General features: G+C 41.9%; 2 protein-coding genes across 2 annotated transcripts in view; one reads left to right on the top strand and one right to left on the bottom strand.

Moving 5' to 3' along the window:
• Positions 1 to 5,719, bottom strand: part of LOC309388973 (NACHT, LRR and PYD domains-containing protein 12-like) — a gene marked incomplete at its 3' end in the record, with an annotated part of 113,647 nt that extends 107,928 nt beyond the window's left edge. Inside the window, exon 1 of the mRNA XM_081946803.1 lies at positions 5,374 to 5,719. The remainder of the gene's footprint in view (positions 1 to 5,373) is intronic.
• LOC309388911 (protein-glucosylgalactosylhydroxylysine glucosidase-like) lies at positions 4,624 to 18,446 on the top strand (the record flags this gene model as incomplete). The annotated part of the gene is made up of 11 exons (XM_081946670.1): positions 4,624 to 4,647; positions 8,208 to 8,262; positions 8,392 to 8,602; positions 9,124 to 9,559; positions 10,576 to 10,695; positions 11,561 to 11,692; positions 11,828 to 11,939; positions 12,270 to 12,342; positions 14,225 to 14,361; positions 18,076 to 18,209; positions 18,315 to 18,446. The coding sequence occupies 11 exons, from the start codon at positions 4,624 to 4,626 to the stop codon at positions 18,444 to 18,446; spliced, it is 1,566 nt and encodes a 521-aa protein (XP_081802796.1).
• Between the last annotated feature and the right edge of the window lie 915 nt (positions 18,447 to 19,361).

Below are 19,361 nucleotides of genomic sequence, written 5' to 3'. Positions count from 1 at the left end.
AAAGGCATACAAATAACACCCAAAGAGTGATGTGGACTATCCTCTGAAATTGAATAGAGAAGATTTATTGGGGTCCCTTCATGGAAACTACAAATGGGTAAAGATGTTAAAAACTTCAACAGAAAAAACCAAGAGACTAGAAGAAAATAGGAGTTAGAGTTCAATTCTATTTATGGAATTCAAAGATGGCTGGAAGGAATAAGGGGAAATCATTTCTTATTAATGGTTAAATTAATGAGTTGCTGGTTAAATTAATGAGTTGCTGTTTTTGGTGATATGTAATAGTTTATCTGATTTGAATAGTATTTCTTTTGGAAAATTTTAATGGTGCAATAAATTAGTTTGTAATAGTTATGTTACTATTTTGGAATATCTAAGGGGTTATTTCGGGTAACAATTGATAGTTTTCAGTTTTACAGGGTGTTCCATAGAGTAGGAAAAAGTCTCTCTTCTAGCCCCTGCCAACTGACACTCTTTGATTGACAGGATCTGCAGCATGCTCATTCTGCTAGGTCACATGGGTAGGTCTCTAGGGTAGAGACTCTTGGGAATAGGCAATCCCTCAAGTAGCTCAGTTCCAGGCATATGGGGCTTTAAAGGTAACCATCAGGGCCTTGAATTGAACCTGGAAACACACCAATAATCAATGCAGCTTGTGCAGAAGTGGTGTTACATGTGACTAGCACCATTTACTACTTGCCCAGCCACATTTTGTACCAGATGACGTTGCCAAATGACCTTCATCCCCAAGCAGAGCATGTTGCAGTAGTCTAAATGAGAGATTGTAAGGGCATTCAATGAGCAGGGCCTCCAGGTTCAGGTATGGATACAACTGGTACACCATCTGAAGGTGTGCAGAGACTATCCTAGCCATGGCTGCCACTTGTTCTTTTAGCAGGAACCATGAGTCTATGAGACCCAATTTGCATCTTCTCTCACATACACACAAACTTTCCTCATACAGAGGAACCCAACATACTGTACATACCGACATCTGTCCCTTCTAAAACAGAAGCACAAAAAGGAGATCCATTTATCAGTACTTCCTCTATCACAAACGTCCTGTATCACAAACTGATTTGTTTCCTCTTAAAATCACAGAGACAACTTCAGCCTCTTGAAAAATGAACATGTGATTGTGCTCCTTCATATGTGTCCAGATCTGAGAGCACTGTTCTTTGCAATTTTCAAGAGGCTGAAGTTGTTGCCTGTGATGGAACTAAAGGGGGACGCCTATTGAAGGAACCCTGGTTTTCCAACAATAACTCAATCCGTGGGCACATTGACTTGCTACCAACTTAACAAGCATTGAGACACCGGGAAAGATCCTGCAGGATGAGCAGAGACCAATTCTTATTGGGGAGTAGAGATCGATGGCACCCCTCTCACTTTGGGCATGTAGATTTGTCCTGTGGAGGCATAGCCAGCCCGGACCAAATGCCGAGGATCCCGGCAGAGCAGCTTCAAGCCATAATAGACATGGATAATGATGAATGAGCCAAGTCGCTTACAAGATCATGGGCAAAACAACAAAGACATTTGATTGATATATCAAATGTGACTGTGAGGTGGTGGTGTGGCGGTGTGTGGGAAAGGGCTGGAGAGAATGCCGTTAAAGCATTCTCAGCGTCAGATATATATATATATATATATATATATATATATATATATATATATATATATATATATATATATATATATATATATATATATATATATATATATATATATATATATATTCAGAATATAAGAAACAATACTTTTTATGAATATGATCGAATTAATGTACAGAAGAACAAGTGAGATAAGTCCCACAATTGGAAATATAGTACACTTTAAGGATACAATTTGTTCAGAAATCGAACAAAAGAGAGGCTTCCTTGCATATGGAAAGTATTGACTCAGTTGATACTTCAAATGAGGGAACTCTGTAATATTGTAAAGAGTCCCGGATAGAGATATGGAGAGCAATGAATTAAAGCAGCAATATTGGTGCCTAGTATTTCCCAGTGTGGACTCCTGATGTTTGGTTTGGCTTGGTTTGGTTTATTTGGATTTATATGCCGCCCTTCTCCAAAAGGACTCAGGGCGGCTTACAACATTAAAAAACACACATCTCAAAAGTTAAAAAAGATTAAATCCATTTCCAAAAAAAAAAACCAATTTTTTTTAAAAAAACAATACATTTGAAATAAGTTAAAATTAAAATTAACAGGCCAGGCCGGCTTGCTGGAAAAGCCAACTTTTTAGGGCGCGTCGGAAGGACCGGAGATCAGGGATTATGCGGAGCTCCGGGGGCAGCTCATTCCAGAGGGATGGCGCTCCCACAGAGAAGGCTCTCCCCCTGGGGGTCACCAGCCGACACTGCCTGGCCGATGGCACCCTGAGGAGGCTAACTCTGTGGGATCGTACTGGATGGTGGGAGGCTACTGGTGGCAGTAGGTGGTCTCGCAGATACCCTGGGCCTAAGCCATGGAGCGCTATAAAGGTCATAATTAATACCTTGAATCGCACCCGGAAAACAACCGGCAACCAGTGCAGGCCGCCTAAAAGGGGTGTAACATGGTACCCCCATGACAACCCACGCGGCTGCATTCTGGACCAGCTGAAGCCTCCAGGTGCTCTTCAAGGGCAGCCCCATGTAGAGAGCATTGCAGTAGTCCAGGCGAGAAAGGATGAGGGCATGAGTGACTGTGCACAGAGAATCCCAATCCAGGAAGGGGCGCAACTGACGTACCAGGGGAACCTGGTAAAAGGCCCCCCTGGTCATGGCCGTCAGGTGTTCTTCTAAACTAAGCCGTGTATCCAGGAGGACTCCCAGATTGCGAGCCTTCTCTGATGGGGCTAAAATGTAGAGGATGATTCAAAATTCAAAATTTGCAGACACATAGAATATTAGTAATAGGAGAGCAGTAGCACGGCTGGGAAGCAATTTTTGTCAAATGTGTCTCTGCACCTGTCCAAAAGTCCTATAAACTCAATTATTTCTTTGACTGTTAGCACAAGACCACTTCTGTCTGCAATATGATAATAAGAAGATGACACTCCATATTTCCAGCTTCTGATATTTAGAGCTTTAAAGACCAGTCCTTTGGGAAGCGCTCAAAATCTCATGGGAATAAAAGCAGATTCAGCAATGGTGGATCTCTTACTCTGCATTAGGCATTGTTGTCTGCATCCAGCCCATCCTCTCTTACACTAGTTGAGACGTGCAAACACTTTTCTTCTATTGTAGGGACCATATAGTGGCCAAATGGGCAGATAAGCTTTCTGCAGAAATGAACATTCCTCTACACCAATGGACCCATCGAGAGACAGAAGTTCTTGCTTTAACACAGTGGCCATAACAAGCCACAATGACTTCAAAATGGCAACATTTTATGACATCATAACACAAATTATGCCTGATGCAAGCAGATGAATCCCATCCTTTGTACGATGCTATCCTGACTCAGGCATCAGCATTTGCCTTATTTAACTTGGTGGTGTTAATAAATCTTATTAATACAAGAACACATCAACAAGATTTTAGAATGCTGGAAACCCAGGAAAATTTGTCAAAGGGATAAGAATAGACTTTGTAGACTAGATCAAGGTCCAGTCCAGGATTTCACACCCAGCAAGAATTCCTAGAAATGGATATGGACATAGAAAAGGCCCTTTAATGAATTTTCTCCCAGTCATGAATTCAGTCCAATTTAACTCAGTTCTCCCTACAGAGAGATTGGCTTTGGATTGTCTATCTATAGTGAGCCGTAGCTTGTGAAATAAATACAGAGTAGCTGTGCTGAATCACAGGGTGATGGCACCAAGGAAGCCTGGGTCATCTTCTGTAAAGAGGCTCAATGTTCTCAAGGCTTAGACTTTGGCAAGAACTTGAAGGGAAGGATGTGGCTCAGATAGTAGATAGCAAACCAAGAATAAACAAAGTCTTAATAATCAGAACCCCCAAAGATATTTTTAAAAGCTTTGTGCATGTTCAGTATTGGGTCCAGTGGTGGGTTCCTACAGGTTCAGACTGGTTTGGCCGAACCGGTAGTGATTTAGCGGCCTGGGTCACTGGAACTGGCAGTGACCCAGTCCTGCCACGCCCCCGAACCAGTTCTCTGGGAGGAGCCATAGGTGCTGCCATCTTGTTTTTTGCTTCTGCGCATGTGCAGATCAATTTTTATTGCATTGTGCATGTGCGTGCAGCGTGCATCAAGTGTGCCTATTGGCATGCCCACAAGCAAACCGGCAGGAGTGACTGCCAGAACCCACCCCTGATTGGGTCTATTATTGGATGTATTAAGTCTGTTATAAGGGAGTCCAGATCATGGGGTACAGCCACTTCAGACTGAGAGTTGGAGGCCATCCTAGTATTCCATGGAAACGACTCTTCTCTTTTAAATGCTCAGTCCCAGGACAAACTAAGCTGCACTTTTCAAACTCCTGGAGTGACATTCTTTAGGATCAGTCCAACCCAGGAGCCCAGTTTCCCTGGGTATTGACAATTGGCCAATTTAAAAAAACTTTGCTTATGAAAAATCCCTGAGTGGACTGTTCAGCAGAGGTGGAAGGGAGAAAGAACACTGCTGAGCTGGAAGGTACAAAGTCTTCCCTGCTGGCTCCAGGCCTCCCACCATGGAGGGAGACGCCCAGCAGCAGGTGAGGCTCCAGGTGGAGCAGGTGGTTCTGGAAACTGAAGCAGAGAGGGAGGGGTGGCCCTCCTAATATTAGAAGAGTGAGGGAAAGTAGATTTTTTGACCTGAGTCAAATCCCAAGACAGAATGAAGACAGTTCACATTCATAAGGAGTGCAATGGCTCACATAGTTAGGACGCTGGATGCCACATTTGAGACATGAGTTACATGGTGGGGTGAGCTCCCGTCATTCAGTCCAGCTCCATGACAGGGACAAGAAAAAAGCCCCCATGGGCATCCTTCAAGCAATGAAGACGTCACCCCTTAATCCTTTCAAACCAGAAGCCCCTTAAAAGGTGCCTCTGACATGAACAGGACGGGAGTTCCCATTTAATCAAACCCCAGCCCAGCTATCAAGGCACAGCAACCAAACAGATCTGCACTGTAATATCTGAAACACTCCAGGTTCTCACATCCTCAGCCAGCTATAGGGGTTTGCTTATGGCTGCTCTACTAGGCAGGAGGTTTTCTAGAGTTAAGTTACTGCCCAGGATGACTTGTGTGAAATTGATGCTTGTTAAAATAAAGTTCAGAGAAATACTCTCCTCCAGGCTGGCTTTTGCTACATGAACAATCTGGATGCCTCTGACAACTAGAAGGGTCTGAATGTGCCCATTCACAAGCATCTCACGCAAGCATCTACCCAGAAGAACAATTGATCCATATTAAACAATATAATGTTTAGACTTACTTCTCTGTGTTGAACCCGTACAGGCATAATCCGATGTTGCTTTGCTAAGCAGGTGAAAAGGTCAGTTTACTTTTATACCTGCTGTAAAGAGTGGTTTCACCTTTTCCTTTAAAAGCATACGTGTTGCTCCAACCCTCTTTTGCTTATATTTCCTGCTGCTTGTTTCTTTACCGCTGATGGTTGAGCCTAAAAGGCAGAAGATAATCATCGCTTCAGTACAGATAAGTTCTTCACTTAAAACTGAACAGAACCTGCCTGTTACCCTCATAATATATGTATATAGTAATCACTGTCCATTCTGAATACATAGCAGAAAGAGGAAGCTTGAGAGTTGACACTTGAGAGTTCGTGCCATATGGAAGAAAACTGAATCTAGATGTTGTGCTTTAGATACCATGAAGGCTCCTCCCAGGAGGGAACCAGGAAAACAGGATGTGTAGCCTCCCGGACAATCCTACAGACCCTGCTCATATTTATAGCAAAGTTTGATCTTTATTTATTTTAGAAAGTGTGTGAATGTAGTTTCCCTTTGCAAGAAAAGCAATAATAGTTAAATGTTGTTTTTGCAGCTATCATACATTTTTAGGAACCAGTACTAAGAAATGCAACAGGGTTTAGAATTATAAGAGAAAGGTAGAAAATGTTTGCAGGTCCAAAGTCAGGCTAGTTGACAGTTTTAACCACAAGAGCTCCCACGTAGTCTAGAAATGAACTGTTTGCTATGGTTTCCTATGCTTATGCAGCTAAGTTGAAAGAAAACAGGAAATATGGGTTAAGCAAAATGCATACATTACTAATAGAAAATCCACCTTAAATGGCAAAGGTAATTTACTAAGATATCAAAGGGGGAGGGACTAGAGAAGGTGTGTGGAGGGCTGGAATTTAGGGAAATTCTATAAAGGAGGGAACTAGGGTGGGACCGTTGGGTGCAGTGGGACTGGAGAAAGAGTCTCTGGTGAATCAGAATGGGGAACAGGAATTCTAGACCTAGGGAAAATAAAAGGGATGTGGAATCAAACATCCTGGGAAGCAGACCTCCCAATAGTCTGTTGGGGAGGATGCTAAAATACTGAAAAGATAATTCCTGTACAAAAGGGGGTCAAAGTGAAGGCTCAGGGGGCGGATGCAGCCAGTGGGGTGCTTAAATTTGGCCAGTGGGGACACCCTGGAAAAAGCAAAGGACCGGACCGCAGTACCTTGGCCTGGCCCAGGGCGATCAGGGGCTGATCTACAACATGGTGGCGGCTGCTTTTGTTGGCAGAGGGCTGCAGGAGGCCTTCGCAGCTGAAAATGGAGCACCCCTCCCGAGCTCCATTTTCTCTGGTAGACTGCTAGCAAAACAAACTTGCTTGCCCTCTGCTGCCTAGGGCAGTGGGCAGCCTATTCTGCCATCTGGGGGTCCTCCGCGTGGCCTGAGAGGGACAGTGAGGCTCCTCCAGAGGATAAGGGTTTGGTGCTCTCCCTGCTCTTGCCTTCCTCCACTGGAGACAATGGATCCTCCCAGCCCCACCTGGGCCACCACAATCTCCCCCCCCCCCGACATGAGTGATGTCAAGCTGGCCACGCCCACCCTGGCCATGCCCACACCAGCCACACAACCTTAATGCGGCCTGCAATGAAATCGAGTTTGACAACCCTGCTGTACAAGGTATAAGGATAAGAGGGAAATGATTAAATAAATATTGGCAATATACTAGGGGGATATCTGGATACGCTCTGCCAGCAGCTGGCCCACTTTGACAAATTTTCCTGGGTTTCCAGCATTCTAAAATCTTGTTGATGTATTTTTGTATTAATAAGATTATGAGAAAAATAAATCTCTCGTAAAGGAACGAGAGCAAGGAGACCATGAACAGTTAAAAAGCATTTATTTAGATTAAACTTTTGCAAAAGTTATCGGCAGTAGCACCGTGTGTAGCATCCTCTGGAACCACCTTTTGTGGCCCTGTTACTATGATAGAGACTCTGATTCATCGTTTCATAGTAAAACTCTGTTTGCTGGTTAATATCCTTAAAATGTGTTACTGCCATAAAGGTAGTTAAACATCCAATAGCACAAGGGCCTCCTATTGCATTAGAAGGTACATATTCATAAGCACGTAAGCCACAAAACAGAAACCAACCTTAGGTAAATATAATACTGGTCCTGCAGGTGCTACCGCTTCCACCTCAGAACAAGTAAATACATGATCAATAGCCACCTGCACAATATCATATATTTGTCAGGACAGAACATAGATAACAGCCGGATTCAATCCACGTCACCTTGGTTAAACACACACATACATTCTACCCCATGCATTTCAGGTGAGACGAACTAAGTCTAACTTTCTATCTTCACTTTCCAGGTTAGGTCACATATTGGAACTAACAATTGATTGCATAGCACTTACATCAACCTGCAATGGAGAGAAGAAGAACTGGGCAAAATTCACAACACCTTTTAGTCTTTGCATGCGCATCACAGAAAGACAATACCAGCTGCAGGACAGAAGATGACCAGGTCTTTGCCATGGCAGGCAGCATCTTCCCCAATTCATCTCCCCTTCATCCAGTAGTAGCAAACTGGGGCAGTTCCCTTTACTCACCTGGTCCCAGAAGACATGGCCCCAGTAGTCTTCACCAGATGTGCCGTTGGAAAGGCCTCCTGGGCTGATTCCAGAGAAAGGGAAGTTAGCAGAGCCCAGAGGAGGAATGGCACTCAGCAGGTAATACAGGCAGCCATATATGGCCTGGCTGAAGGGAAGAGGCCCGTCCACATCTATGCAGCAGCCTTCCCAGGGCGCTGCCCATGCCTGGGTGTGAGACAGATATAAGGAACCCGATCCAACCAGGGACATCCCTTCACAAAAGGCCCTTTGCACAACGTCTTCAGACTCTGCTACGGCAGTGAGGAACTCCCATCTCTGCTCCTTCTGGTCTCCAGGGAGGGCCAGCTTTACGTCACTCATGTCAAAGTAGATTTGACATGAGAATTTAGGGTATGCATTCAAACCGACCCTTTCCTTCCGTCTGCAGGGACGTATCTCCATACAGCCCAGTGCTCAGGATACACAGCTGCTCACACAGTCTATGCCCACCAGTCTCTTGTCCATCTTCTGGCTTCCAGCATAACCATTGCAAGATCAGCTCTGGAAAGTAAACCCATCACAGTGAATCTCTACACCCAGTTCAAAGCAGAGAGTCCAGACCTGGACTTGCAGAAAGGGCCAGATTTCCTGGGAGCTCAGTGAGTATTATTATGGGAATGTTTTCTATGGCTCCTGGCCAAGCATTGAAAGACTGCAATAACAAAGCTTAGTTGTTTTTCTGGTGGATTCTGTGAATAGGGAATAAATGCAGTTCCCTCCAGAGGACAGAGGGAGGCTGTCAGGAAACGCCCATCATGCTAAGAGGGTGCTTTGGATTATAAGAAAGGGGGGACTTTGACTAATATTGCCTTCCCTAACCTGCTGTCCTCCTGATACGCTGGCTCTACAACTCTTGAACTCCCAAGTAGCTTGGTCTACGAAGCAGAGAGATTGAGGGAGAAGAGAACCATTGGCCACTGCACTTAAAAGGTATAGGCAGAGATAAAAAGGATAAGGAGAATGGGGAGATGGAAAAGGTTTACATTAAAGTTCAAAAGGTATGCAAAGCAAAGTCTTTGTGCTCAATGAGTATAAAATTCCAGTGATGTTTCTGTTGTTTAGTAGATCCTCTGATGCCCGGAGAGAAACATAAGGATTCCCATTTTTTCTTCCTCTTTAGCTATCTATATGGAAAGACATTGGTCCCAGAAGTAGAGGGTGGCCCCCAGCCAACTGTACACATGATCTGGACCCCGGTGCCCCAATCAGTGACCCTCCCTGGAGACCGGAAGGAGCAGAGATGGGAGTTCCTCACTGCCGTAGTAGAGTCTGAAGAGGTTGTGCAAAGGACCTTTTGTGAAGGGATGTCCCTGGTTGGATTGGGTTCCTTATATCTGTCTCACACCCAGGCATGGGCAGCGCTCTGGGAAGGCTGCTGCGTAGATGTGGATGGGCCTCTTCCCTTCAGCCAGGCCATATATGGCTGCCTGTATTACCTGCTGAGTGCCATTCCTCCTCTGGGCTCTGCTAACGTCCCTTTCTCTGGAATCAGCCCAGGGGGCCTTTCCAACGGCACATCTGGTGAAGACTACTGGGGCCATGTCTTCTGGGACCAGGTGAGTAAAGGGATCTGCCCCAGTTTGCTACTACTGGATGAAGGGGAGATGAATTGGGGAAGATGCTGCCTGCCATGGCAAAGACCTGGTCATCTTCTGTCCTGCAGCTGGTGTTGGCTTTGTGTGATGCACATGCAAAGACTAAAAGGTGTTGTGAATTTTGCCCAGTTTTTCTTCTCTCCATTGCAGGTTGATGTAAGTGCTATGCAATCAACTGTTAGTTCCAATATGTGACTCAGCCTGGAAAGTGAAGATAGAAAGTTAGACTTAGTTCGTCTCACCTGACATGCATGGGGTAGAATGTATGTGTGTGTTTAAACTAGAGTTCCTTTTAATTTGAGGGGACATGGATTGAATCCGGCTGTTCTCTATGTTTTGTCCTGAGGCACAGTCTCTGCTTCTCAAATAAAATATCTTTTCAAAATGGACAACAAGTTGGAAGGTCTTATTAGCAAATGACCTGACTCTGCATCTGTCTCTAATTTTCCCCTCCTCCCTCCCTCCCTCTCTATCCATTCCTTTGTAACTTAAGCTTTGCTAACCTTCCGGTTGTTTCATCTGACATGTGAAATACCATGTTTTTATTATTGCTCTGGCACTTCCTGATTTAAACACTGTCCCCTAAATCAGAGTTCCCCAACCTTTCTGGGTTGGCGGCCCAGAGGGAAAGGGAAGGGCAGGCGCCTTTACACATGCATGCACTCGTGGGAGCAGCGCTTTCTTCCACAGTCCCCTGAGGAGGATTTGATATTAACTTTCCACCAACCTCCTGTCCCAGAGAAGAATATTCATCAGGTGCTTCTCTAGCTTTTAAACTGAAGCGACATAATTCCCAGGGCCCAGATTTTGTTTTGAGGGAGGGGTTGAAGAGGTTTGTCTCCCAGAAGACTCATCCTCATCTGAAGCTTGGAGCCCTTATGGAAAAGGAATAACTGCTGGCTTTACTCTAATTTACAGTTCCTTTGTATTTGATGGCAATATTTTTATATGTTGTCCTTCTTTGTTGTTAAACGTAGGATACCTGGATACACCCAAACATCCTGCTTTTCTATCCAGAAGCGGCTTGGGCTATCTTAAAATACAGGATCCGAACACTAGAGGGAGCTCTACACAACACACGGGAACAAGGATACAAGGTAGAAGCCACTTACAAAGACAAGAGGAAAAGTCCTGTCTCCTTCCACAGGAGGCATGGAACCCAGTTTCCTTCACTATTTCCTCTAGTTGTGGCTGGGATCCACACAGAGGTTCCCCTTGGCTTGAACGGTTTTTAATTTTAGCATTTCGGCAACTTTTCAAAAAACAAAAGTAAAATCCTGGTGCAGCAGCAGAAACTCCTTTGAAACAAGAGTGGCTCTAAACAGTTACGAAAGTCTTGATGATATTCAAAAGCAGCTTTTGTAATCTGAAGTGGGGGAGACTGGCCCAGGATCACCCAACTAGATTGTTTCCTAAGAATGTCCAGGTTTCTAGCCTGATGCCTTAACCATTGCTCCAAAGTGGCTATAAAGACTGCCAACTTCTAACCTGCAGCATCACAACAGAAAACCTCTTGAGTTGCCTATTGGATCCAGACAGAGGCCTTCATGTGCCATCTTCCTGGTGTTCTCTTCTTTCCTATGAACATGTGGCTGGATGCTGAAGGTGCTGAATTCAACCCCTCCCCCATGAGTTTCACCCCATTTGACCCAAGTGGAGAGTTTTGTGGGGATCCACCATTGAACAACAGCAAGAACTATTCTTTGGCAACTGAACAAGGCCCAGAATGACATTGTAAAGTTGCTTTCCCTCATTGAGGACAGAAACTGGATTGAGCAAACAAGGCCACTGGCCGTTCTCTAGCAGGCTCTTCTGTCATGCAGGGAAAAGCTGCCCATTCCTGAACAAGCATGCTTTGCATTTGAATGCCTTCAAAGAAAGGAAAAAAATTACTATTTAATATGGCCTTATGACCTTGTCAAGATACTTGATTTTATTTCATTTTGGTTTCCATTGTGGCAGGGTGCAAAGTTTCCCTGGAAAAGTGCGGCAACGGGCCGAGAGGTCTGCCCTGAGAGAATTTATGGAGACAAGGAGATCCACATCAATGGAGATGTGATGTTGGCATTCGAGCAGTATTTCTGCATCACTCAGGTAGCTGTGGCTGGGCTTGGAGTAGCCACTGTTGCCTCCTGTCCTGCTCCTGCTTTTGCCAGTAAACCTGGCTAGCCTGTCTGAGTCAGATGGGGCCCTTCAGGGTCAATGGAATCTCTCCTGATGCGCTTCTAGGACTTGAAGCTCTTTCAGCAGGAAGGTGGCTGGGATGTAGTCCAGGCTGTCTCTCAATATTGGTGCAGCCGAGTTGTGTGGAACTCTGAGGAAGAAAACTACCACATTGTGGGTAAGTGTGAAAGGAGGCTCCTGAGCAGGGATAGGAGTCAGTTCAGTGCATCTCCTCCAGCAGCTACAGCTGATGAGGCAGAACCTGTAACGATAGGAGGGAATGACCTTGGGAGACAGGAGGGGGAGTGATAGAGGTTTTAAATGCCCAAATGCATTGCAACCAATATGCACCCTTGGACCTTCATCCATCTATCCTTATTGCAAGAGTTATTCTGGGAGAGAGAAAAAAGATTGGACAGCTTATAGGTGTCCATTCCTAACCATGAGGACATCACAGTGAGGCCTATGGAAGGGCTGCTGAGTTCTAAAACTGTCTGCCTCCTTTCAGGTGTTTTGCCCCCAGATGAATATCATTGCACTGTAGATAATTCTGTCTATACAAATGCAGTTGCCCAGAGGAGGTAAGAGATCTCCAGAATCCCTGATCCTGCTTCTCTGCCCTTCTCCTCCCAGAATTTCTTCTCTGTCCTTCTCTCCTTCCAGAATTTCTTCTCTGTCCTTCTCTCCTCCCAGAATTTCTATTATTTCTTTGGCTTTTTTTCTACTTTGGGCTTTTTTATGGTAAACACTGAATTCACCTTCTGAATACATTTATTATCTGTTACAAATTTAAATACAACAGTTCATTTAGTGACCTTTCAAAGTTACAACATCACTCAAAAAAATTAAATTTTTGAAATGACTGTTGCTGCATCCCCATGGTCACATGATCAAAATTCGAATGTTTGGCAATTGGTTCATAGTTGTGACTATTGCAGGTTCCCAGATCCCATTTTGCAACCTTCTGGCAAGCCAAGACAATGGGGAAGTCAGGTTCACTTAACAACCGTGTTACTAATTTAACAACTCTGGCAAGTCGCTTAACAGGAGTGGCAAGAAAGGTCATAAAATGGGGCAAAACTCACTTGAAAATGTTTCACTTAGCAACAGAAATTTTGGGCTCAATTGTGGTCATAAGTCCAGGACTACCTGTAATTTAAAACTTCATTGGCATGCTTATCCTTCAAGAATATAAAATATAATTATGATAGGCTGAGCCTCATGTCATACTTTACTCTGGCTGGCTGGGGAGTTTCATCTCTTCATCCCAACTCTTGGGAAGATGCTTTGGATTTTCTGGTCCAAAGTCCAAACCAAGTGCAGTATATTTGTCAACTCCCTCTTCCTTCCCACTTCCAGTTGACACGGAATTTACTTTCTAGTTTCCAGGAGGAGTTGACTTTCAAGTGCAGTGATGGTTTAAGACTAACCTTTCCTCCTTCTCTCCCTCCTCACCCCCTTTGAGAAAGGCATTGCCCATGTAAAGAAAGGAAAGGAGGCCAATCCTATAGAAATAGAGTAAGATTTTTTTGTAAGGATACTCTGTCTTATGAAATATATATTGCTTCTTTGCAAATTGTAAATGCAAAACTTCCCCTAATTGGTCTGAATAATATAAAATCAAGCACAAATTTCCAAGTACTTTACGGATTATTTGGGAATCTTTTTCAAATTCAGTTCATGAGTGTGACTGTTGTCTACAAAAGTGTTTCTCTAGATTTAGATTTTGTTATTACATCCCTCACAGTTAGTGCCAGAGAAGATGTTCCTAGTGTGGGCCAGTTACGGAATCGGAGAATTCCAAATTTGGAAGGGTCCAGTCTAATCCACATTGTACCAAAAAAGACCCCATTAAACAATCCATGAGTTTTGGCTATCCAGGATCTCAGGTTCCATGTTCATTTAGAGACACTCTAAAGAAAAAGGAAGGGAAATACACAGATGATAAACCTGAAAATGTTCCAGCTGATTTTCTTGGTTTCATTAGAAGCCATCTCTTTGAAATTTATGAAAAAGTAACAGAATTGTTCAGAAATCAATATTCTGTTCTCGAGTAACAGTGGTAAAAAGCAGAAAGGTTGAAATACAATTGCAAAACTTGTGTAGATACTTTTTGAGACTGTTAATGTAACATTTTTTGAAAAAAATATGCCTGTGTTTACCTAGAGGAAGTCCACAAAATTTCTTTAAGTGGAATATAACTGATTTGTCTTCTGCAACAAAATGTATGCACCTTTGGAATGCCATTTAATTTCACAGAAGTAAGCATTAAGCAAGTATGACATCACAGTGATTAAAACATGTGTTGGGAGGAATAATTTTATACTTCTTTAATATCCAATCAGGAGCAACATCCCCAAAAAATGTGCCCCGAATATACTGATATTGTCTTTTAAAATGCTAACTCAGCTAGCATTTAAAAGGTTAACTCAGATAGATCTTTTTCCCTCCATACCATTTCAGCTTGAAATTTGCAATTGACTTGGGCTCCCAGTTGCATTTTGCTGTCCCCGAAGAGTGGGAGGAGATTATGAAGAAACTTAAAGTGCCTTTGGATAAGAGCAGACGTTACCACCCAGAATATGATGGATACTGTCCAGGTGAGGGATTCAGAAGAAACCAAGGTGCTCATCCTAATTTTAAAACCAACTGCACTGCATATCAAATATTCACTAATGGTGGGAATGTAATCATCATGCTAATGTGGGGGACATCAAATTAATATTTTGCCCAATAGTCAATATTTTCGCATGTTGTTCAGGGATGTACTTTCTCCACTGGGGGAATGGAAATTAGAAGAATAATGTAAAGCCAAGAGGTTTTCCTTTTCCCCTCGCCAACAAAAAAAAGAGGCAAAATGGTTCTATTCTCACTTTCATAGATATTTGGGAACACAGTGATTTTTTTGCCAGAAGGAAATACGAACCTTCCTCCCCCCCCCCCATTCCTTTCAATTATCCCCTGGAATCCTCTCATTGCCTGAAACTGCTTGACACCATTAGAACTGCTTTGGTTGTGTCAAAGGCAACACAGGCTTTTGACATTACATGTGGCTTTGGATTAGGACTTGCCTATCCCTTCAAGAGGGAATGAGTTGGAAAGAGATAACTCTCTCGCATATTGGCTAAACTGGTGGGCCAGATACTAGAATATCTGCAAGTTGCTTCTTCAAATGGACATTTTACCAGGCTCCTAGAGCTTTATTGCTGTAGAGTTAAAAAAAACAGGTGACCTTTTCTCAGCATGTTAATGTATGGTGACAGCTGCTACACCTTTGCTTCGCATACATCAAGATTCTTTGACGTAAGAGACAGGAGCTGACGTCACGACGACATGACGTGCGATCTTGGAGCTCTGAGATCGCAGTCAATAGTTTTGCTGCTGGACGGTCCTTTTGGACCTAAACTGGTCCGAAGAGACATTGACAGGGAAGAGTAGGTCTTGCTGATCTCAGGGACACCGCAAAGTCCCTGATTGATCCAAGAGAATCTCTTCTTGCTGGTGACAGAAGCGCAGCCAAAAGCTGGTTAAATTGGGACAGCTCCGGAACGGGAGGAAAGCGGAAAGAGAAAGTGTGTCCATCTGGTGAGGAAATCTTATTGTTATAAAAGAGACTGCCCCCCAAAAATCAAAGCTAAATTAAATTTGAAAATAGAAGAAAATAAGCAGCGAAATTAAGCTACATTGGACAGTGTGCTATCTTTTTTTAAAAAAAAATTCTTTTATAGATGGAATTTTTGCAAATATTTCCTACTTTTTAAAGTGAAAGTATTAGTTTTTATTCTACTACTTCTTCTTTTACCTATGGATTAAAATCTTTTTCTTTATTTTTATAATACTGGTTTGGGTGGGTTTTTTCTTTCTATTTTGCTCCACTTAAGAATTTTGTTTCTTTTAAGCCTGGAATATAAAGAAGATATAAAAGGAATACAAAGAGGGTAGTAATATCAGAGGGAAAGGAAGTAACACTGCCACTTGGAGGCTGGAGGCTTGAGTTCTGGAAACATTGCCCTTTCTTTTTTCTCTTTGATCATTTTGACTTTGCACTTCAAGGTTCTTCAGCTTGTATACAGAAGAGATAGTGAGAAGAGCATGTTTATACAGGTGCTCTTTGGGAGCTTCATTGGCAGGTGGAGAGAAGTGAAAACAAAGCCTTGGTTTGTAAGATTATAAATGAACTTGTGTCAAATCTAATAAAAAGTTTTGAATACTAGAGTGGCAGTGTTTACTAGTTGGAAAAATGGCACAACATCAAAAAGAAACCTTAACATTGCAAAAGATTATGTTTGAAATTCAAAAACTATTAGAAACAACAGAGAGAATTGAGAAGAGATTAGAAAACATAGATTGTAAAACAGTAAAATTTGATGAAAAAATTGAAGATGTTTATCAAATGGAAAAAGTGGTAGAGTCCTAAAAACTGAAGGGAAAAATGAACAAAGAGACAAGATAATTGTTGATATTGACAGTCAACTGAGCGTGGTTGGAAATGGAAAGAGTGGAACATGGAAAGCGGAAAAAGATAGATGGAAAGGAGCTCTACCCCAGATTTCAAGGTATAGAAGAAGAAAAAAGAGGAGAATTGATGGATCTAAGGAGAGAAATTTTGTCAGAAACACTATTGATAACCAAAGATAAGCTGATTAAAGAAGCAGATGGAGGATTTCGAGATTTTATAAGATATGCAACAAGGAACAAGTTGTGAAGAGAAGTCCACACAAATCTTGTTAAGGAAATAACCAGAAGACTAATCCCACAAATGGCAAAAGACATAAGACTGCACTATTACTGGAAAGACACAGGTTGATATATGAAAGCCTATAATAAAAAATTTAGTTAAATGTAGAGCACTATGTTAAAAATGAAGTGATAATGATATAGTTAGATAAATAATTGATAATGATAAGTGTTAAGTCTATCCCTGTTAGGAGACTAGAGTTGCCCAGCAAAAGTTAGTAACAAATGTGCCGCTGAATAGTCACTCACAGCCACCGAAGGTAAAACAAAGAATAGCTTTACTTGTGTAACGAAAATAGGATAAATAGTCTTCAAAACAGACTATAAGCAGTCTTGAGTTATATACACAGTCTATTTACAACAAGTGGAAGTTACAGTTGCTCAACTCACGATTCACCATGTAGACAGGTAACTAACATACAGACTAGCCACCATCCAATACGCGGTCTTCTCTCCAATACTAAGCACATACAGGAACAGTCAGGAACAACAGTAGAACCAGGAGCATCAGGAGAATCAGGATAACTCCGTAATACTTCCTACTTCCTTATATGGCTGCTTAAAGCAACAGCATCCAATTACCTCTCTCTTGCACTTAAAGTAACAGATACATTTGTTGCAATCATGTCTTATATACATTGCCAAGCAAAGACTAGGGTTACATCCCTAACAATAACGATGTATACATATGTATTGGTTTGATAAGAGGAAATTTGATATGAAGTGCAAATGGTGACTATGAAAGGAAGTTTAGAAACTCTGTTATGTATGAAAGCTTGTAATAAAAAAAATTAAGTCAAATTTAGTTAAACTTAGACCATTATGTAAAAAATGAAATGATATCGGATATAGTTAAATAAATGATTGATAATGATGATAATAATGTATATATATGTACTGGTTTGATAAAAGGGAATTGGATATAAATTGTAAATAGTGATTAAGAAAGTGGTCTAGAAACTTTGTTATTAAACATAATCAATTTTTATTTAGAACATATTATAAAGATGTACTGTTACTGGATGATATTGGAAACAGATAACGGAATGCCATTATGTGGTTTTGCTTTAAATTTTGGAATATTTTATATAAAAGGAGGTAAAAACAATTATAGTCAAATGAAGGTTGAGGTTTGATGATAGTAATATATATATATATATATATATATATATATATATATATATATATATATATATATATATATATATATATATATATATATATATATATATATATATATATAAATAAAATTTGATTTAAAATATACTGTATAACTTGATATGAATTGTAGGTGATGACTGTGGAAGGGATGCATGAAAGTTTCTTGTAACCAATTGACACACTTTCTACAATTTGTAATGGAAGATGGTTTTGTGGTGTTTGTTGTGTTTTGTCTGTCTGTTTTATTCAAAAATAAAAAAATAAAAAGATTCTTTGACATAAGTAGAGGCTTTCTTTCTGTATCCCCTTCACCATCAAAGGAAATGTGGTATGAAAATGAGAGGTTCCGTTTCATTAGCGATCGCCATCCCACATCTTGGTCACCTCAGAGCTTTGCTTTATGCCTCTTCCCACAGGTGAGCCAGTGAAACAAGCGGATGTTGTCTTGCTTGGGTTTCCTCTCATGTGCCCCATGGACCCAGAAGTCAGAAGGAATGATCTAGAAATCTATGAGCCTGTGACTGATCCCCAGGGGCCTGCCATGACTTGGGTAAAAAGCTGACCTTGAGGGAGGGAGCAAGTGATTTCCATGCCCATCTGCAGTGCATCTGTTTGTGGATGGTAGAGTGCACCCTCAGTGTCTTTCTTCCTTCAGAGCATGTTTGCAATTGGCTGGTTGGAGCTGAAGGAAATCAAAGGAGCACAACAACAAATGAGCAAATGTTTCAACAACATCACCAAGCCATTCAAGGTCAACCAATTGGGCACATTTTATTCCTGTCTTTAAGTTCTTCTACTCTTGACAACATTCATCTATAGTACATATGCATATACAGTATATTCTTTTTCTTAGATCTGGGTGGAAAACTCTGATAGATCAGGAGCTGTAAATTTCTTGACCGGGATGGGTGGATTTCTGCAAGCCATCTTTTTTGGATATGCTGGGTTCAGGTATAAATTAGGAATGGTGAAAAAAAATTGTCACAGTTTTCTTCCTAGTCAAAATCATGTGATGTACAGAACATGTTGTGTTGCAGAATGAATGGGGACATAACTTCCTTAACCCTAGAGTTTCTTACAATCTATTTCTTAGCTGTCTTATTGTATGTTTGACTTAAAATTACCTCCATATGTTCAGAAAAAGTTGCATATAAGGTATATGTAACTGGGAATACCCGTATTTTTAGGAGTATAAGATGCACTGGAGTATAAGATGCACCCAGGTTTTGAAGAGGCTTTTTTTTTTAAAAAAAGTAGGTAGGTAGATAGAGGGATAGAGAGGGAGAGAAAGAGAGAGAAATACAGTAGGTAGGTAGGGGGAGGGAGAGAGAGAGAAATACAGGAGGGAGGGAGGGAGAGAAAGAGAGGGAGTAGGTAGGTAGGGAGATGTTTCCAGGTGTATTTCTCCATGTGTTGGAGAAGGAAATCGCTGACAACCTGTAGCACCTAAAATTTTGTTTCCCCAGGAGCTCTCTAAAAGCCTCCATAAGGCTATGCATGGCCATTTTGATGAAGGGGGCGGGGCTTTGGATGGCCAAAATTCTGTATTCTGTGTATAAGACGCACCCAGATTTTCAGCCTCTTTCTAGAGGAAAAAGGGTGCATCTTATGCTCCAAAAAATACTGTAATTCCTTATAAAAACATAACAATGATATAGGTTAGAAAAGTCACATCTAAAAATAAATATAGTGCGAGTTTTGT

Source organism: Natrix helvetica (assembly GCF_964273705.1).
Source record: "Natrix helvetica genome assembly, chromosome: 1".
Taxonomy (NCBI): domain Eukaryota; kingdom Metazoa; phylum Chordata; class Lepidosauria; order Squamata; family Natricidae; genus Natrix; species Natrix helvetica.
Note: the sequence above shows the minus strand (reverse complement) of the source record. Positions and strands in the feature narration are given on the sequence as shown.